General features: G+C 36.5%; 2 protein-coding genes across 2 annotated transcripts; one reads left to right on the forward strand and one right to left on the reverse strand.

The window, feature by feature from the left end:
• Positions 1-406: 406 nt before the first annotated feature.
• dnajc5ab (DnaJ (Hsp40) homolog, subfamily C, member 5ab) lies at positions 407-16,604 on the reverse strand. The gene is made up of 5 exons (XM_055188009.2): positions 16,444-16,604; positions 7,499-7,674; positions 6,810-7,023; positions 6,545-6,716; positions 407-4,604 (listed from the first exon to the last, which is right to left on the reverse strand). Exons 2-5 carry the CDS (start codon positions 7,606-7,608, stop codon positions 4,501-4,503), a joined length of 600 nt encoding a protein of 199 aa, XP_055043984.1. The 5' UTR covers positions 7,609-7,674; positions 16,444-16,604; the 3' UTR covers positions 407-4,500.
• A 250-nt stretch (positions 16,605-16,854) lies between these two features.
• Positions 16,855-22,288, forward strand: gid8b (GID complex subunit 8 homolog b (S. cerevisiae)). Its single transcript, XM_055188008.2, has 5 exons — positions 16,855-17,000; positions 17,606-17,734; positions 17,826-18,022; positions 21,219-21,416; positions 21,496-22,288. The coding sequence occupies exons 2-5, from the start codon at positions 17,614-17,616 to the stop codon at positions 21,667-21,669; spliced, it is 690 nt and encodes a 229-aa protein (XP_055043983.1). The 5' UTR covers positions 16,855-17,000; positions 17,606-17,613; the 3' UTR covers positions 21,670-22,288.
• The last annotated feature ends 202 nt before the right edge of the window (positions 22,289-22,490 follow it).

The following is a 22,490-nucleotide window of genomic DNA, read 5'->3' on the forward strand; positions in this document are numbered from 1 at the left end:
ATTTGATGGCAACTAGGTTACTTAATTTAAGTTGAACCGATGTTTTATTTATTAAACGGTGGGTATTTTAAATTACTAAATTAATTGGTACACTGTAAGAAATACTTTGCTGCCTCAAATTTTTTGTTGAATCAACTCGGATTTACAAGTCATTTCAACTTACTATTATTTATCTTGACTAGAGATGAGTTGTTATAACTACAGATGAGTTGTTATAACTTATAAAATTAAGTTGACTTTTCTCAACTAAATTTTATAAGTTGTGACAACTCATCCCTGTTAACATGACTTGTAAATCTGAGTTGATTTAACAAAAAAAAAATTAAGGCAGCAAAGTATTTTTTACAGTGTATATGAAAGAAATTAATTATTAAAAAACCCTACACAAAAACATCACAACAGTCTCTTAGCTTTCTCAACATTTATTGTACATCTTTATTCAGATCAACTATCCATGTTTAGTTTCAGACAAAGTAAATTCATGCTACAACAATTTTAAACGATTCATCCAGAATGTGCCAAAGACATTCTGCACAATTTCCATATTTGCCTACATGTCTTTTATTAAAACATTGTAAAATAATAAATAAAACATTGTTTTATCACTATGTTTACACTATTATTACCTTAATTTCAGAGCGAACACGTAGATCTGTCATGATTCTGTTCAGATGCGTTCATACACAACATTTCAGATATTCTTTGATTGAAAGCAATTGAATTCTGATCAATGTTTCAACACTGAAAATAAACCCAAATAATTGAAACTAAACACAGGTATCAATAACCATATATCGGCGTGTTTTGAAAAATATATATCTTAAAGAAGTGGTACATGTTATAATGCAGTTCAGAAAATCTAGAAACTTAATCACTGATAATAATAATCTGCCCAATGTTTCAAACATAAGTTAAAAATCGAAAGGAAATATCCACATACACAATGTAAACCTAAATTAACATGAATTAACACAATTTAGGGCAAGTTATACAAAGAGCTTTCCACACATCTCCTTTCAAATGCATTTAACATGCATATATGCACACACATACTTACAAACATGCACAAACAACGAGAGCTATACAATTAATACAACGCAAAGAGGTTACAGATAATCAAACACAAAAGGTACAGTCATACAGATCAGAGCTCTGTGTTTCTTCAGTTCAGTCTTTAAACACCACACACAAACACAGTGTCTACAGTGTTTTAGCTGTACGAAAATTGAGGCTGAATACAAAATTAGTTATTTCTGTTGAAACAGAATTAAAGTTTACAAACTTAGAAATAATATGTGTAATTATTATGCTCAGCACATATGTATTTTACGAGGTGGCTAATTTTTATTCATTCGCACAACGACATTTGTCATTTCTGTATGATTTGCTCTCGCCTTGTGATGATGTTAGGGGTGAAATTTCATTATTGTTTTTTTCTAATAATCATACATTTAAATAGTCTACACAAAAAATGTATATTATATCAACATATATTTAATATAACAAATTAAGTTAAACAATTTAAAATTGTTTAAGTTATGTCAACTTATTACAAGTCAAAACTTAAAATAGTAGGTTGAATTGACTTGCATAATCAAGTTGCAGTGTATTACAGTCTAATAATCGTACATTTGTGTGTGATTCACTTAGAAATCACACAAATTCGCCAACTTGTAAAATACATATGAATTCCTGTCGGATCATGCTGGACGCTGCAGTATATCAAAAATAAAGCAAATAAATGGACAAATGTATCTAAACAGAAAATGGAGGAGAAACTAATGTCCACAGGCAGCAAAACAGTAATACCTCTTAATGTGTATAACTGTATTGGTAAAATATATCCTATTCACCTGATGAAATTAGACCACTGGAACTAGAAAAAGTCGTCAAATAATAGGTACAAAAACACTAAAAACAAAGTAGTACAGTAATACACTGAGGAAGGATAGTCTAAAATGTCTAAAAATACAAGCATAAGGGTTCGAATATTAATACATAAGTGTTTACTTAAAAATAATTTCTTTGAAATGTTGGTCAAACAATTAATTGAAAAATATTGTTTGTGCATACTCTATGTATCATCGCATACACACAATCCTCCAATCTCATATTAAATCACACTGCCTGAATATGGTTTTATTATGCTTTCAAAGCAAAAACCAGAGAAAACATAAATTAAAGGACGCGTATTATGCAAAATCCACTTTTACAAGGTGTTTGGACATAAATGTGTGTTGGCAGTGTGTAAACACAACAACCCTTTTCTTTTTTTATGTGATGTCACAAAAACAAAGCCACACCCATGGCCACTCACTGACTGGTTAAATTTACCCAAGTGGCTAAAGATATTATTGTCTTAGACTGCATTCACAGAAATCAGATCTATTTTTAACCAAAAGCACTCACTGTGTGTTTGTAAGGAGGTGAGGAGCTGTAGCTCATTTGCATTTTAAGGTACACACATGAAAGCAGCGATATTTTGCTCCCACCCAACCAGGGGCATTTTGGTCATGCTATAACAAATGATATGGGGTATTTTAAGCTGAAACTTCACAGACACATTTTAGGCACACCTTATATTACATCTTGTAAAAATGGGCATAATATGTGACCTTTAACTGATGCACAGTTCCTAAAGAGTGGGATAAACAACCTTGTATGGCCTGTCGTGTGTATCTAACCATAACTAAACCACAAGTGAATACACACACAAGACTTGTGGCTGAAACTGAGAATGTAGACGCCTACCGGATGCAATTCACACACACAAAACCCATCAAGTTTTGCACAAATATAAAAACACGATGAAGCACAGAGGTGAAAACATGGCCTTACTCTTTATAAAGTATGAAACTATTGTTGATGTGGTAAAAGAAATTTAAGCATGAAATCAATGTCTGGGTATAACAAAAATAAGCTGTTTAGAGTCTCATAAGGGTAGAAACTATTTCAGCAGGTGCGAGTCTGTTCAGTATTCAATTAGGACAGAAGACGGAGAACATTTTAAAATTTTTAAGACATTAAAAGGGAATGTTGAAACAGACAGGATGTTTAAGATGAGTTTTTGGAGGTTTGTGGTAAGATCACATCAAATCCATAGAAAGGCAAACACCTCTGGGTTTACTAAAAACAAGTTAGTAGTTAGTATGTGTGGCATCCCAAAGGTACAGTTTTTGAGTTGGCTAGTAATGTCAGATTATCTCTTATGCTGCGTTCAGACCAGCCGCGGTAGAGGCGTCACTCGCGAGTGATTTCAATGTTAAGTCAATGTGAAGACACGTTGACGCGCATCTGGAGGTCTTGCAGCACGAATGAGGCGTTTAGTTCAGCAGACGCGATTCCGCCTCATTCGTGCGTGTAGTTCGCGCGAATGACACAAATTGAGCGTTGCCGCGTGAAACGCGCAAGTTGAAAAATGTGGACTTTGGTTAACCAATCAGGAGCTTGCTTTAGTAGTGGCGTGATTACACAAAGCGAGCAGAGTCGCAGAAGCCCCTCCCATAACGCGGATTTTCGCGTGAATGTCTCGATGACTAGAATTTCACGTGCGGGTTTCACGCGCAAATGAAGCGAGTAAACTCAAAATGTTTAAGCAGCAAAATTTGACGCGAATTTGATGCCTCAAATGGGGCTGGTGTGAACCCACGGTCATGGTAACTAAAAGCTTAAAACTATTAAAAAATATATTTATTCTAGAAAAATGTCTACACTGTAAAAGAAGTTGGTTCAACTTAAAAAGTAAGTTACCTGGTTGCCTTCAAATATTGAGTTAATTCAACTTAAAAATATTAGTTAACTCAAAAAAAGAGGTTAAGTAAATAAGATAATAACTATAAAAGTTGAATTAACTCAATATTTTAAGGCAACCAGGTATGTTCAATTTTTAAGTTGAACCAACAAATCTTGTTTTACAGTGTAAACAAAAAAACAGAGATATGTTATAAATAAGTGATCTACATTTGTAGTGGGAACAAAGTAATAAACTGTTAATATTAAATGGATCTATCAAAACAACTGTCGTTGACCATGTAGGTATATGTAATACCAGTCACTCATCAGCTTGTAATAATGATAATACATTAATACATTTACACTAATGCTGCCTTCCAGACAATTCCGATTTAGGTATTTTAATAATCCTCTGGAAATAATGTCTGGAATGGCGCTCTTTTAATGTTACTAAGCACTTTATCCAGACGTTATTTTCCTAAATCTGCTTTGGGTATACGTTTTTCAGGAAACATCATTGCAGGAAGACAACTGACACTGGAAGTGTGTGTGTTATATAACGCAACAGTATGTTTGGGGATGGCAGAGGTAAAAGGCAAATAAAAAAACTTTCCCTGTACAGTAAAACATTTATCACGTTTCCAATCTGCTCAACTAAACCTCAATCTATTTATCTGGTCTATCACTCAACACTCATTCTCCACAGTGCCCTCTTCTGGCATGGTGGTCCCGTGTGTGAGAGAGAGAGAAAGACAGGGGGAGGTTACTTTAGTAGCTGGCGTCTGTCCGATAGCTGGAGTGGTGAGAGTCTGCGGTCAGCTGAGTGGTTTCTGTGGCAGAGGAGGGCTGCATCACAATGGGGTTGCTGCCATCTGTAGGTAACAGACAGAAATATGGTTTATAATATGTCCAAAAAATGTAAGAAAGGGACAGCACTCACAGTTCAAGCTTCAAAAATAGCGTTTAATCGCCCACAACCTTGGCGATTAAACGCTATTTTTGAAGCTTGAACTGTGAGTGCTGTCCCTTTCTTACATTTTATGACATTATTCACATTGAGGGATTCAGCACCCAGTTTGATTGACCCCATTATCAGTAAGTGTGAGCGTGTTGTTGCACAGAAGATTATAATATGTCCAGCCATACAAAACCAAACTGATAAGCATTCAACAGATGCTTTTATCCTGTTTGTATTTAATCTGCATGCGTGTTCCCTGGGAGTCGAACCCAGGACCTTTTGTGTTGCCAACACAATGCTCTACCAATGTACTTTTTAAAGGGTTTGTTCAGCCAAAATGAAAACGTTGTTATTTACCTACCCTCATGCTGTTTAAACCCCTAAGGGTATTTAATTAAGACAAAATTTTAATTTTGGCGTGAATTATTCATTTAAGAGACAGGGAATCTTAATAAAGTTTAGGGCTGCTGGATTATAAGAAAAATCATAATCAGATTATTATGGCCAAAATTAAGATCACGATTATTTTACCACAATCATTGACTTAAACATGCATTTATTTAGCCTTTTTTAGTTATTAAAAGTGGATTTCCTTGAAAATGAAATATATTTGAACTTAGGAACAAAACAAAATTTTTTATAAAAATATAATATCTTGATTATAATAAGATATAATATACCTTAATTATCTTGTAATTGTTTGAATCAAAATTGAAATGGAAAATCAATTACGATTAATTATACAGCCCTAGTTACGTTAAAGTGCCAAAGAATGCATTTATACAATATGTTACATTGTTCTCTGATATCTACATAGAAGGTATGTGGCTTCATTAACTCTTTCCCCGCCATTGACGAGTTATCTCATCTCATTTGCATGAAAAAAAGTGTTCTTGATGAGTTTGTACAGTTATCTGCAATACCGTGATTATCCACTAGATGGCGGACTTACCCAATTTATTAAAAAAAACTGAAGCAAAAAATTATTTATTAATTTTACACTCCGTGTATGTTTTGATAATCGTTCTGAATCTGATCTTTAACAAAATTCCTTCACAAAAATGAAATTATTTTAGCTTTTTGTTAAAAAAATATTTCTGAAGAAAAATACCCATATTTATAAGCTGAAAAAAAAATATAGATAAGATGAAACTTTTTTCCTGTTTTGTTTGTTTATTTTATTGTTTGTTTGAAAGCCGAGGGTCTGTTCTTTTATTTGATATATTTGTGTTTATATATTTTTAGAAGAAAATTTTCCTAGAAGGCATTTTGTGAAAATCACTAAAAATGCCGGTGGGCAACTTTTCAAAAAAGGCTGGCGGGGAATGAGTTAAATGCAAAAATAATCCAGAAACAGTTTAACATGTCCATTTACAACCCTAGGATTTATCCCTAAAAATTAAATTATCTATTATTACCTTATTTGAAAGGGTCATGAATAATAATGTTGAGCTCTGCTCTGATTGGCTGTTTCTCAGAGCGGCTCATTTTAGTAGCTCTGTGTGTGTGTAAAGAGACCTTATGTTTGAGGCTGTATCAGACCAAGATACATATTTTGAGGAACAATCAATTATTCGGAGATTGTAAAGAACATTTCTGAGAGGTAAGTTTGTTTTTTCAGTGTGCAAAGACTGTAGTAGAACTGTAGCCTAAATGCTAGCATATAGCATTAAAAAGCATATAGCGCTAACTCAGCAGTCACAACTTTGTTTTTCAGAGCTCGTACTAATCATCTACGCCTCATCTATAGTTTTACATTCTACAGCACATTTAAAATAAAACTCATATCAGAAACAAAAACATAACCATACCGTGCCACTTTTTTTTAAATTGCCAATAGTTTATTTATCTCACCTCTTTCATCAGACTGCATCTGAGCCTCTAAGTCTTCAGGTGACACATAGAAATCAGGCTCATCTGAATGAGGAGGATGAGGTTTACATTTTCCACAGCAGCAGTTACAACAGCAGCATAAACAACAGCAGAAGTAACAGCCAGTGGCCACACCACAGAATACAAACAAGGCCTTGGAAAGACAAAGTGTATGTTAAAACAACATCTGCGTTTACATACATACAATGTGTTTAAATCTATCTGTGCGTATGCATCTGTTACTAACCTTGGCCCACCAGCTGGACAATACAAAGTATGTGTTCACATTCTCCTCTCCAAACTGTTCTGCCACGTAGAGGCCGAGAGAGCCGTATTTGTCGTAGATGTTGCGTTTAGTGGCATCCGACAAAATGGCGTGAGCGTTGTTTATCTCTTTAAACTTCTCGACCGCTTCTGGGTTGTCGGGATTCTTGTCTGGATGAAATTTCAGAGCTAGTTTTCTGCAAACCAAAATATGGGACATTTTCTGCTGGGGTCACATACTAAACTTAGTGTTAATTTATTAGACAAGACAAGAGAAAGTTAGGGAAAATCAAGTTGTGCACTTTGCATTGTGGGATACCGTTTCGTGTGGTGCATTCAGTTTGAATACTATAATTTGGGCAAATCTATGGAAGACAATCCAAGTATTGTGCAGTCAAAATACATAATAGTTTGCTGCTCTGAGTCTGAACAAATAAAGGAAATTATTTAAAAGCTCTATGTCACCCTCTTGTGGAATAAAGTGGAAAATCACAATGATAAAACACTGAAATGCGTATTTATTTATATAGCCTACAGAAAAATAGACTGAACTGATTTGGGAACATGAAAATGAAACAAATCAATACAGAACAGATTATGACAATTTAATCTATTAAATCACCAGTTTGATAAAATGCTTCTTTATGAATCAAGAGCATCCCAAAATATTACCTGTAGGATTTTTTGATATCTTCTGGTGCTGTGTTCTTATCAACTCCCAGGACCTGGTACAGTGATTCTCCTGATGTGGAGAGCGAACGCTGTCTCTGTTGTTCGGCCATTATTCACACATTCACTCACACACAGACACACACACTCCCCTCACACCTCTCAACCACCACCTCTGTCTGAAACAAAACAAAAACATTCATGTATATTTTCATATCTGTTCACATTGTAGCAGAATATGGTGTCACTCTTGTCTTGTTTGGAGAGCTAAATATTGTTTCATGCGACAGTGAGGAGCCTTTAAAAAAATCCAAGAAGATGGGAGAAATGCTGTTTTTTGTTTAGGTGTGATACTATCAGCATATCTGTTTCTGTATAGTATTTATTTAAAATAGTATTCACTAAAAAATGCAATCTAATTTATGATTTCCTGTAGATTTGCAAAGCGTGATTGTTTTATCAGTCAGTATTGCCCACAATGTGCAAACGAGAAGAGTCTGTGATACTTCTCAGCTTACCCTCAGATCAAGATCAAGGTAGTTTTAACATTTATGAATCTTAAATGTTATGTAATAAAGAATAAGGTAATGACTGTAATTTGATGCTAAAAACAATGCCAACACGCCTGTTTCCTGAATGGGTGATTCTCACGAAACCATTGAAACACCACGGCACTAATGATTTTAGCTTTAAAATGTGTAATATAGTAACATTAAAAAGCATCAGAATTAAAACAATACTGTGTTCTACCTTGCACAATGTGTGATTTCAACATAAGAATTTATAAATGTAAATATTAGCTCATTTTCTGCTGAAATTCTCATTACCGCAATGTGTCCGGCTGTGTTTGAACATGCGTTATGTTGTAATTTAATCAAATTAACACAAAAATATTAAGAAAAAAATAAATGGATGTTTTGCTAGACTACTTTAGATGACAGAAAAAATATTTACTGAATATTCATGTATAATAACAATGAAGAAAAATTTGGAAAATGATGTGTCCGTGCCTGATGTTCTCATCCTCCGCAACACTTTTTGAGAACAATTTAAGCACACATACAGAATTTTAATAAAGTTTGATTTTGAGTGACCAAGCACATGGACCAGTTACTTCAAGATGGCTACCAGGTAAGATCATTTTTTTTTACAGTTAATTTGAAATATTGTCTTGTCAGAATGCTTACACGACATTTTGATTATCATTACCGCAACAGATGCTTATTAAATGTTAATTTAATTAATAGAAGCATAATACTTTGATTTTAAATGCATGTGCAGAATCTCCAAATTATGTTCTTTCAGGTTTGTCATGTCATTTTGAAAATATGTCAGTGTTGATGTTTTCTGACTGTTGCGGTAATGAAATTTTTAATACAAATTTTTTAAATTATGTTACAAAAAGTGTTAAATGATAAGTAAAAGTTTTTAAATTAATGTTCCCATTTACTCCAGACTTTGTTTTTCAATGTCTGGTGGGAAAAAAAGTAAATTTAAGCAATTTTTACATTTTCATGCTTGACATTTTTAAAACCAAGTTTTCGTGAGAATCACCCGAATGTGACAGTGCATAACATGCATTGTAACTGCATTACATAACATAGACGCACGCACGCATACACACTATAAACCCCTATCAGATATCAGACGGAGATCTCTATAGATCTGTAAAACACACAATACTGAGTCTACGCCAACGTTATAGCCAATTATCGGTGATGGTTTGTGTAAATAATGAGTGCAACTGTCTTACACACATGGAGGAATGGTTAGGACCTCATGGATGCACCAAATTTGATTAACCCACTAATTCAAGTTAAGAAACCTCTATATAAAAAGGCTGCCAAGAGTTAATTCTCTGAAAAAGCCTTTTAAGATTTGGTTCGTAGCAGCAACTTTCAATGTGGACCTAAATAAGCTTTTTGATTGGGCAGAAATTATTTTATTCCTTGTCCCAGTAGCTTCCCATGTGGTGGTGGGAGTGTTTTGCCTTCATTCCAGGCTAATCGTGCAGCTTGTCAGTAAGTATTAGTTAATTGGTATTAGCGGAGCGTCTGAATAAGTGAACGGTTATTTTTGTCCCTCAAACCATACGTGCTTCTTTACAGAGGAAGATGATCAAGTACACTACCACAATTCCTATATGTGTGATGATACATTAACAGTTACTCTGTGTCAGATTTAAATGATCACAGCTGTGGTGAATAAAGGTCTGTAAATATTGTGTACATTTGTCTACCTGAAAATATAACCCATGTGTGTTTAGACTATTTAACACTCATAATGTGCAGCTTTTGTTTGTGATAGCTGGGCTATTATTTTTTTATGCATATTACTTCACCTCATAAATGCAGAGCAATATTAATATGCAATCATCTAGCACTTCTCAAGCAACCACACAGAACACCCAACCTAAAATCACACTTTATATGTTTTTCTTACTTATATTTATATGTATTGCAATATTAAAGTCCCCATGATATTCAAATTAAAATTTTCGGGCTTTTGGTATTTATATGTCTTTAGAATATGTGTGCTTTTAAATATTGACAAAATTCATATTTAGTAGATATAAGCATTAAAAACTTAGTCTATTATCTTTGACAGAACAGATAAACTTTTTATGACATCATTCTGCACTTAAAGTCCCCATGAAATCAAAACTTTTTTAATGGAATATGTGGCAATGTTTATTTTAAACTATTTATCTGTGTGGGTCATTGTTTTTTTAAACATGCATGTGCCAGCACAAACTTTAAAATCTGAAAATGTACTTTCACCCTTTTGTTCATTATCTGATAATGGCTTGTCAGCTAAATGGCTTGTGCGGGAGCATGTGGTAACGCCGCCCCTTACAACTGTCAGTCTGCTGCGAATGTAACACCTACTATTCTAAATTCAATCAGTTCACAGTGGACAAGCCACACCCACTATTTTCCTTCAGTCATATCTTGTTTGACTCGAAAATATGTCACAATACGGAAGTAAAGTTGATCGTAACCTTCTATTCACAGGGACTTTAAGCATCTTATCAGATTCCAAGCTGTAATGGTGCATTCACACCAGCCGCGGTTAAGGCGGCAAAAACGCCCTATTCGTGCGGAGTTGGACGCTTGAACATTTTGAGTTTACTTGCGTCATTCGCAAGTGAAAGCCACGTGTGAAATTTTAGTCATTCAAACAATTCACGGGGAAATTCACGTCATGGGAGGGGCTTCTGCGACTCCGCTGAGACTCTGCTCGCTTCCTGTAATCCCGTCATTACTACAGAAAGGTCCTGATTGGTTAACACAGCGCCGAAATCCGCCAGTTCAGATTTTGCAATGCTAAATTCACATGAAACGCGCCATTTGCGACGCGCCTTCCGCCCCGCAGGCTGCCTATTCGCGTCTTTGCATTGACGTAACATGTAAATCACTCGCGCTTGCCGCCTCTACCGCATCTGGTGTGAACGCGCAGCAAGATTAACTAAACACTACTGAATATTTTAAAAAGTGGGATGTCCCACCCTTACTTCTTGTTTCAATGGAAGTTACGTCAACACATCAAGCAAAGCAGGGCACATCACAGTGTCTTTAAATTACACACCACAAATGTCTTGAAACAGCACATCAGCACTTAAGCATTATGATGGCTAGTTTTGGAAGGGCAAAGATCAATAACATTTCCTACAGACAATAAAATAAAAGTAATAAAATAAAGTAATAAAAGTGTTTGTGAGCTACAAGCAGATTTGATCTACCTGTGAGAAGTTGGCCCCAACCCAATCGCAAAATGTTTGGGTTGATACACAATACTATCGCGTATCAATGATCGTCAGACATATGGCCGATAGCGAGCTTTCATGACGATAGTTGGCGATATTTATTATCATCATAGTTTCACATTAAAATGCGCAATGTGTGATTTTCCACACATGAGAGGGTTTGTGAGCTTCACTTTGCGCGAGCTTGTAACGTGCGCGGATTACTCTTGCTCGGACCTAAACGGGCGTGGTATGGATCCCTCCTAGCACTTGAAATTGTAATGGCATGACCAAATATGAACAAATAAATGAGAAAAACCATTGGCCCGGCCCCGATACTATCGTCGTGTATCGGCAGTTTCACATGCTGATGATAGGACGATCTCAAAATTTAGCACATCACCAAACACTACGAACTATACTTTCAAGTTTTGTATTAGGTGAGGGGCAACTTCACGCAGGTGATGGAACTCCACCTTCAGTGTTTCGTCAGTAGAAAACTAGTAGAGTTTTCATGTATCTGCAATGCAACTCCTACCACAACACTACATCCATTCTCACTTACACTCTTTCTCTTCTCCAACCCCCTCCATGTTACCTCACCACCATATGGCCCGACTAAATCTTTCTTGACTATGTGCACTAAAGAAGGCTGCCAAAGTCTCCATAGACTTTTAAATATCCTTTAGAACTAACAGACATTTCCTGCATGATGTGTTATGTCAGGTTCTTCTTGTCAGCTCTGTCTGTCTATTTGTGTTCAAACAACCACCCACGTCACTCATTGTCCATCTTTTCTCCATCTGCTCCGGCAGGTAAAGCGATGCGATTGATGTTCGCGGTCTGTTTGTAGAGGGATGGAACAGCACGGCGAGGCGAAAGTGTTTGGAGAGGTTCTGTCTACCATGAGCAAATATATATATAAGGCTGTTACACGCATGTAATGTAAACACACGTCTAATGGATGGCGCTGATACACATAAGGTGATTTTACTTACTTAGTTTAGTTATCTCAAAATATATTGGCTATAGGGCTGTGCAATACAAGCAGAAAAAAATATTTTACGGTCAAACAATTCCTAATGCCCTAACAAGATAATACAGAAGCACTGCTTCCTCCATTTGTGTTCTTGGTCTTGTAAGGAACCTTCTTGGTGACAATGATTTTATCAGCAGAACATGGGTAAATTGAAAACAAAGGATGCTGGGAAATCTTTCAATAGGAGCCTAATTTTATTATAAACCATTGCCAGTCAAGACAAAGATTTTCCATGGGTTACGTTTGCCAATATAATTGACTTAAAAATGACAAGAAGTGCACGCTAAAGACGGAATTAAAGTGTATTACATCAGCAGCTCAAAATGCTCACTAAAATAAAACCTGAAACTGGTGATGCAGAACGTAAACTAGTATTCTAGTAAGTTAACAAATTGGGGTTAATGAGTGATATGAATACAGGATGAATATGGTAAATAACAGAAAGATTTACAATGAATGGCCTAAATGAAATGTGTACCATGTGAGGTGCATGAATTTTTAGGTCATCTAAAGTTGGAACAGCCACAACACAAGAACTAAAGTTCATTTCTGCTAAGTTTGCTCCGAGTGAGAAATATGTGTTCAAACACATTGTTTAATGGTTCTTATTATACCAATCTCAAATCTATTTGAATAAATCCAAGAGAAGTATAACAGTCTGAGAAGACATTACATCATGAAAGTCACGTTCAGATTAAATCAATCAAATTATGGCTTTGGCACTTCAGACAGCAAGAGCATGTCTGATTTCCATACACAATACTACAAAGAATTGAGACAAACTAAAAGTCCTTCCTAACTACTTGTGATCCAGTCTGTAAAAATCTAACTTTGATATCTTTAATATTGACTCACTAAGACCACGTCAAAGATTGAATCAATGTAAATCAATGATTAAAATTAACCTTTTATGCTCCTATTATGAGACTTTAGCCTGGATTTCACAGACAGGGTCGCATTTATGGTCAAAATCACAGAGCAATAAGACTTTTCTACATGTTTTTTTATCTTATTGTATTAATAATGTATTTAAAAACCTACATTAGCATTTATCATCAGAAAGTGTGTCTTTATTGATATGTGTCTTTGCATGAGAGTCAGAACAGGCGGTGTGCTCTGTGTTAAATATAGTGTGACACACTGCACTGCCCTATATATCAAGTTAAGTGTTAATAGGGCTTGCAAGGTGATTTCCCAAATCCAAGTAAAACTTATTCCATGATACAGCACAGCCTCTCATACCTTGCTTACATAAAGCTATATCAGGAGTCTCCAACCCTGCTGCACGTGAGCCACCGTCCTGCAGACTTGAGCTCCAAACCCAATCAAACACAGCTGAAGCTGGTTAAGCAGGGTGTTCAGGGTTGCTTGATAATTACAGACAGGTATGTTGGAACTGAAGTCTGCAGGACTGTAGCTCACCAGGAGCAGGGCCGGAGACACCCGAGCTATACCTATATTTATTGTGAGATTTTAACTGCATATAAGAACCTCTTGACCCCCCTGTTATAGACTGCACACAGAGTAAGTCTGGCCAGAATACTGACAAAACAAAAGGGATGCACCGATTGTTCGGCAACCGAAATTATTTGGCCGATAATAGCAAAAAACTTATTTCGGTGTTTGGAAGAATACATTTTACCGAACAATGAGGTCTTTAACTCTTTCGCTGCCTTTGACGAGATATCTCGTCAATCAAGAGAAAACGCTACCCCGCCAATGACCAGTATTTCCGTCTTTCTGCAATACCGCTATTTTCCACCAGGTGTCGCAACTTTTTAAACCCGGAAGTATTGCCCTATGGCAAGCAGCTGCATGTCCGTTTTAAAGATCGCTCTGAATGGGATCTCTATGAAAAGTCTGTCACAAAAATGGAATTATCTCTGCTTTTTGCTCAAAATGTGGTGTTTTTGCAGAAACCTACCCATATTCAAAAGCTGATTACAAAAGAACTACTGAAGGTCGGATGAAACGTTTATTTTTTTTTTTTGAAAGCAGAGGGTCTGTTCTTTCATTTGATATATTGTATGTTTATATATTTAAAGAAGAACATTTTCTGAAAGGCATTAAACTTGAAAACTCATGAAAAACACTGGCGCTGGCTGGCAACTTTTTTTAAAAAACGCTGGTGGTGAAAGAGTTAAAGATGCAATCAAATAGCAACTAGCGCAGAGTGTCCAAAAAAAAGACGCGAAAACATACAGCACTACAAGTTTCATTTATCATTTAAAATCAAGACATCCTGAAAACCATGCAGCGTATGAAAAAGACACAGCGGACAAGAGACTAGCTCTTCTTCTCATGTCATAGAACAACGAAAAGCGTCAGCAGTACGTAATAAAAACTTCCTAGAACCAGTAAAGTCCTATAATTACAAACACGCTTATGAAACGAGAAATAAAATGTTTATTAACAAAAGCTTTTTATTAGGCCGCTTTGTTGAGCCCTTTTTCCTCTGTCATGCTCCTGTCATATTTGCCCGCGTCTCCATCTTTCTCCGTGCTCGTGCTTGACCTAGTGTCCGCTGCTTAACATACAATGCTAAGTTTTTTAAGGCAGAGTAATGAATAGGTTATTTGCATTTTGTGCAGGAATAGAAGATCGGATTAATATCCGTTTAGCCAAGACTCATTTATGTGGTCGATTGTAAATGTTTAAGAAATGTTTATTGTTAAATAATAAAATAAAGTAAAAAGGACATTCTGAAAATGTAACTTGTGCAATGGCGAGAAAATAAGCAAAATAATTAAGAAAATGTAAAATAAATAAAAAAATTTAGTTTTATTTTGTTTGGCTTCGGCCAAGAATTTTCCTTTTGTTGCATCCATAAAAACCTTGGCAGAACTGTGGGAAGGTAAAACTTCCACATCCATCTATTTAATTAGCTTATACGGTTTAGGTGTGCCTTTAGCATGGCTTTCTCTGAATGAAATGAACCTGTCACAGAGGTGGGCAGCTAACCCATCATTTAATCCTTACTAATATTTAGGTAACAACAAGAACATAAGGTGGTGGTGGTCTGAGCTCGAAGACACAAAACAGGAAATACGTATGTAAAAAGATCTAAAGATAAACAGTTTATGCAAAGTCATCTTTAGAGAAACCTACCACTACCAGCAGATACTTAGAAAACAATTAAACAATGAGTCAGATGAATATCATTATCAATTTAATTATCCACGTGGCCTACAATGCATTTAAGGTACACATATTTTTCACCAGAATGTGTGTTACCTTACCTAGGAATCGAAGCCACAATGTTTGTGCTGCTACCGCAATGCTTTACAAATGAGCTACGTGAACATTAAATGCAAAATATTAGTGGCTGTCAGCATCAGTCATTAGAAAATTTCCCCTTTTGCCTTTTTTCTCCATTTGTGTTTCATAGACGTTAGTAAGTCATATGACATAAAGGTAAATGAAGACATAACTTTCATTTATGTGGAAACTAACGCTTTAGTTGTCTCAAAATTACCCCTATGTTGCAACATGGACTGATAAGTGAGTGAGGAAAGAAAGAAAGAGACAGATCATGTGTCAAAACAAGAAGTTCAGGCCCCACGTTAATAAAGCGTTAATAGGCTAGCTAGTACAATATATTACGTGGTAAGCCACCCACGTTAAATGAAAAATAATTTATTAAAGAAAATTAGATAAAAAGAAGACATGTTTACTGTATGTGATCCAACCACAAACATTGACAAGTTTCTTGATGACGTGACCTAGTCTGTTCAATCTTAACCCTATTAGATTTTGTAATTGTAATAAACGATAATAAAGAGGTTACGAATATTTGACCTATCTGTCAAAAAAGATACAGGGCAGCAGTCAACGGGTAGTGCCTTTCTCCTGAGGATCAGAGGATTAGCAAACAGACCATCGTTTTAGATTCAGCAACAGCAGAAATGCAATAAAAAACCGCACGCGCTGATGACAGCATTGTGAGAGTTTCATAACTGATGGTGGCTATCAAACCTAAGTGTTGAGTGATCGAGTGGAAAATAAAAGCCTTTAATCTCCTCGTTCTGCGCTTAGCATCCATATTGGTTTGCTGGGTCGCCGGTCAGAGCCGAGCTGAAACCCCTACTACACAGCAATCCAGCATGCAAAGGAGACGCGATTGAGCCGCGCAGGGATTTTCTCTGGCTATGAGATGTTTCTTACCTTCTAAATGCGAAACGTAGGTGTGAGGACGGGTCGTCAGTTCTTCGCAAATGTTTCGAGTAACGGCCTACAAAAAGGAGTAAATCTAGTTCCAGTGTTCAGCGTTTCGTACTGATCACGAGCACGGTCTCAGCTCCGCTCATGTCGTGACGTCACCGGCGATCTGGAAATGAAAATGGGAGGATACTCGACGAGGGAAGCCGCTTTCGTTATAATAAAATTATAATAAACAGAATAAACGGATACATTTCTGCGTATATGATCTAAAGATGGGATTCTGTGTTTTGATTGACAAAATAATTTGCTGACATACATTATAATAATGAATCTACGAAATAAGAACAGAATATATTGTAATATATTACAATATTTTCATAACCCCTGCGTTCATTTTAAACAATTTAGATACTTTTCCACGTCAATTTGCAGTAAAACACATTTTATTAACAACCAATCCAAATGATCCATGGTTGAAGTCTCGTGTTTCTTTAAATATCGCGAGAGTTCATTACGGCCTTTCTCCCCGAGCTGCTAGCAACGATAGTGTACACATTCAGGTAAAATCCACCATTTTTACTACCATAGAAAACATTTTATAAAGTGTGGGTAATGAGTTATCTTACACGAAAGCTCAGGGAGCAGCGGTGTTTGTTAATGCTTATTTAAGTTTGTTGTTAGGTATAAAATCTGCTTTGGTCTTCTCTCCACCAGCGCAGGCTTCAATGTTATGATACAGGCCTGTATAATTAGTGCTTCCGGTCACCGTAAGCGCTAAAGTAATCGTGTTTTTGTTCCTGTACATTTTTGATTAATATGTTTTCATGTCATGTCAGCTTTTTATTATTTTTCTATCGCTTGTTTTTTCTAGTGACCTTGTCATTGAGAAGGTGCAATGGATGTACATTAAATCTGGAAAAAGTATCAAGATCTTATGTATTTAAATATACGTTGTATCATTTACATGCAATATGCTACAACTGTTGTACGTTAATTATACTAAATAAATTGAGAGTCACGGGATGGATAAAATGTTTTTTTTTTTAAAGTTATTCACGTTTATGTTGAAGTATTTTACATGCCAGTTAGACTTCACCATAGTGTAAAGTTGTGTAATGTGTTTTGACATTAATGCATGACTGTTGTTTGTACTTTGTCAATGCAGAACATTTCATGATGAGTTATGCTGAAAAACCAGAGGACATAACACGAGAGGAGTGGATGGAAAAGCTCAATAATGTTCACATTCAGCGTGCAGACATGAATCGACTCATTATGAATTATCTGGTGACTGGTATGCACACAACTAACTGTGTTATTAAAATTTAACAGCTTTAGCAAAAATGTCAGTAAATCATTTTCATTCTTGATTTTTATTTATGTAGAGGGGTTTAAAGAGGCCGCTGAGAAGTTCAGGATGGAATCGGGTATTGAGCCAAGTGTCGATTTGGACTCTTTGGATGAAAGGATAAAAATTCGAGAGATGGTCTTGAAAGGACAGATTCAAGAAGCCATTGCACTGATCAACAGTCTTCACCCCGAGCTGCTGGACACTAACCGTTACCTGTACTTCCATCTCCAGGTATAAGGGAAATGTTTGATTTGTGCTGCTAAAGACTTTGAGATACGTTTTGTGTGGAGGCAAATTTGGAGCTATCTTTTAAATATTTTTGGCATATAATAAGTTGTATGATTAAATCATACAACTAAGTGTTGTTCACATTTAGGCCTGGTTTCTCAAATGCACGAGGTCTTAACTCGAAAATAACTTGCCCTGACACATCCTAAAGTCCCCCTCTAGTCAATAATTTTATCACTTAAAACTCATCTTTGAGCATCATGATGGCATATCGTCGCTGTTCAATGAAAACCACGTCCATTTTGCAGATTTTTCGACGGATTAAATGTCCAGGTTCATTTCCCTATAAAGTATGCTTCACATATCTAAATGGCTTATGAAAAGTTGTGAAATCATGTCATCTGATTTTCACGTATATCCATTTGGTGTCAAAGCTGTTAATCACGCCACGTATCTCCCGCCCTGTGGAAGCATCTCGCCGGTCTCGTGAAGTTTCATCGTAACTCAGCAATGGATAGCCGAATAAACATAGCCTGGTGAGACAATGACTTTCCTTCATCGAGGTAAACATTTCCCCCCTGACGCCAGACGTTTATCTAGGAGTGACAAAATGACAGTATGACTGTGCAAACAAAGTATCTAGGCTATTTAATAAACTGAGCGTATTCATCTGTCAATATGAAACGCGACTTGGCCATTCTAATTAATAATTGGAAGAACGCGTATCGACCACCGTTACTGTTAAATATGCACGTATGTCCATTTAAACTCAATTTTGGTCAAATGTGGATTATATCTTTACACTAGCAAGAATATGGTTACATGTAAAGATGCTGTACCAAGTATGACAACGCTACATTCAACTGCTTTTGAAATACAGTGTTTTTTTCACTTCCTGAAAAGTACCTTTTTGGACATACGTGAGTTTCATCAGGCAGCGACGATATGTAAAGGTTTTGTCATGTGACAGTAATTTCTTTGTGCTTATAAACAGCTTTAATTTAACTCCACGAAAGATGCCAGTGAGCAGAAAGGTGTTAAAAAGGGGTGCCTGAGCGCGATTGCCCCCACTCCCCCACAAGCTGGCACCCACATTGAACTTTAGACGATCTGTGCCCAAGCTTGCTTTTGTCATTGGGATTCGATTTGTTTTGAAGAAACAGGAAGTAAAGCGCTCTTAACACTGAAGCCAATCGTAATGTCAAGTTTGTGGCTTCTATTTTGGAACATTTTGGATTCCCTCTCACTTTGTGTAGTCAATCCATCGTTCAAGAAGCTCAGATGTTCATATAATCGTGCTGTGAGCATCAGAAGGCTTTTACAAAAGCAGATGAAGTTGAATGACTGTCACGCAATTAACGGCTCGCCTTTTGAATCGCGCTCTGCGGTATGCAACTTGTATCCAGATGTTGCCCACATACAAAGAAAAAGACAAGTGTAAACGCGTCTAAGATTGGAATGTTATTATTAATTGGGGTGCAGAATCCAAACACGCATCCAGATAAAGTATAGAAACAACTGAATGTTGACAAGTATAAATGCATGGTGTCCTGATATGCCAATGATCCGATCGGCGTTATCGGATGTAGGGGAATGCATGTTAATGCATTGTGTAAAAGCAGCTTGGAATGTTTTTTTTTTCAAGTCACATTCATAAAAGCTACTTGTGGTCTAGTAAATTTGCTGTTTAATTTCAATGCAAAACTAACACAGCTTCAATATTTCTTAGTTTTATAGACGTCTTTTTATACATTGTGTTAAAGGCGGGGTGCGTGATTTTTGAAAAACACATTGGAAAAGGGATTTGGGCCGAGTACCAAAACTAAGGATGTCCCGATCCGATCTGGTTTCAGACTCGATCGGAAACGGACGTTACCTCCCGATCAGGACTCGGATACATGCAGGGTTTAAAATCCGGCGTTAAGGTCTCGCTCTGCGCCAGTGTACGCCCTGCGCTGGTGCGTGTGAACTGACAAGAAGAGAATTACGTGTTTTCTTTCATAGGCTTCACACTCGTGCATGCGGGGAACCCACGACAAAACCGTGTTTTTACAGCTCATTTAAAAACTTTGAAAAAACTTAATAGAAGTCTAAAAAACAAAGTATTAAAGTATATATAACCATGTCACTCATCTCATTACAATATGTTAACTAGATAACTGGATACAACTTATTGTATAGTTTAATAAAATAATGTATTTTGATTATACAAATTAATTATGACCTAACTATAGTGATTTTTTTAACTAACTGCTGACCATCTTAGGGAATCTCTATGGCTAATTTATAAGACATATTGCTGAATCAGTATGTTGTTTTTCTTGTTAATTGAGTCTTTTTTGGTAGCCTATCTTATGCCTAGAATTAGTCAAGGAGGTTGATTCTTATAGTTTGATTCTTTCAAAGTTTGATCAATTGTACATAATGACATGTCCAACAAATGCATATAGGGTGTCAGACTCATAGATGTACATTATTTAATGTTCAGGTTTTAAAGTTTGGGTCAACATGTGGTACAGCTTTAAAACTGAAACTTATAAAATCCTATATGAGGTCCAAAATGTCATTGAAACACACCAGTGGCTTTGCTGTCATCAGGATAAAACATGTTACCCCTCAAACCCTCCCTCCCAACAGAGCCTGCCCATAAAACAAATCCCAATTTAACCCCTGTACATATACACTATATATATTCTCATTATTTTTTAACACATCTATAGTTATGCACTGGCACAGAGTTAAACTCTTTTGACTCCACACAGAAACGGCAACGCGTGCGCATGACATAAGGAACATCCTGGTTCTGTTTTTTCACTCTTCTTTATTCTTTTTTTATGTATTATAGAAGTATCGGTTCGGGATTCGGTATCGGCAGATACTCAAAATCAAATGACTCAGACTCGAGGGCAAAAAACCTGATCGGGACATCCCTAACCAAAACACACTTGTAGCCAATCAGCAGCATGCATACTAACTGACATTGTTGCCTGGGTTGTGTATGTGTGGGGCGTGTCTATCAAAAGAAGGTCCAGATTCTGTTGGGGTAGGGGTGTGTTTGTTTAGGTGATTTCAAATGTCAACATTGGCTTTCAGAGATCATGCACCCCGCCTTTAAGTAATTTCTTTGTGTATCAGTACTGCAGATTAAAAGTATCTATTATTAAGTTGTAATTCAAAGTTGCCTGTTTTTCTCCTCCAGCAACAACACCTGATCGAGTTGATTCGCCTGCGGGAAACCGAGGCTGCATTGGAGTTTGCGCAGACGCAGTTAGCCGAACAGGGAGAGGAAAGTCGAGAGTGTCTGACGGAGATGGAGCGGACCCTGGCGCTCCTGGCATTTGACAACCCAGAGGAGTCGCCCTTTGGAGATCTGCTTAACATGATGCAGAGACAGAAGGTAACAGGTTGCTTAAAACAGACAAACTTACTGATTGTTTGATTATTCTAGATTATAATTTATGGTCTTGCATTAACAGGTGTGGAGCGAGGTAAACCAGGCAGTGCTAGATTACGAAAACAGGGAGTCGACACCGAAACTTGCCAAACTACTCAAACTGCTGCTGTGGGCTCAGAACGAGTTGGACCAGAAGAAAGTAAAGTACCCTAAAATGACAGATCTCAGCAAAGGCACCATCGAGGACCCCAAGTGAACATGAAACTGCATCTCTATGCTTGCATTCTGTGGGGAACAAAATGGACGCTTTCCCTTTCCTTAACTATTTATACTCAGTGACTGACACTCAGACATCCTTTTATCCTCCTTTTGTTTCGTTTACTTGTTGCTTATCATAGGCTGTGGAAATGAGGTTGTTGAAATTTAAGAACGACTTCTAGCCAAAATGGAAACACTTTTTACAAACGCAGAGATTGTTTTTTACAGCAATGTCTGAAAAGGAGAGCAGAATTAATTGTATTTCAGTCAATTTTGTTTTGCAGAGAATTATTATTAACCCTCTATTTTGTCCGCCGTTGTTCAGAAAGTATATAAATAGAGAACCACACTTACATTTACATGCTATTTTATTGGAGATTTGTGTCCGCTGGTGCGAGGTACCAAATGCAAAATATTGGTGTCATCATCACCACTGGATTGATTGTATTAAGGTTACGAGTGAGCTCTGTGTGCTATCATATTTTAATTTGCAGTGCACAGTTATACATTATTTGTATGTGCGTGAAAGGGCCTGTTGAAGAACATCTGGCCTTTTTAAGTACTAATGTTATTGCATTATAATGTTATAAAGTCATGTGACATTGTTTTCTACTGTACATTGTCAAGTATTCCTGCTTACATTGACATTCAATTATGTGATTTGTAGATATTGCAGATATAAATTTGTAAGCTTCTGATGTCAGATGCTTTACATTGTATTAAATATTCTTTTTTTATTCCCCAAACTCTATATTCGAATATCAAAATCGCAGATGCTGTTGGGTGCTATAACACCCAGCTAAATCTTGCAGAAGAATT

This window comes from Misgurnus anguillicaudatus, chromosome 13 (genome assembly GCF_027580225.2).
Source record: "Misgurnus anguillicaudatus chromosome 13, ASM2758022v2, whole genome shotgun sequence".
NCBI classification, from domain to species: Eukaryota; Metazoa; Chordata; class Actinopteri; order Cypriniformes; family Cobitidae; genus Misgurnus; species Misgurnus anguillicaudatus.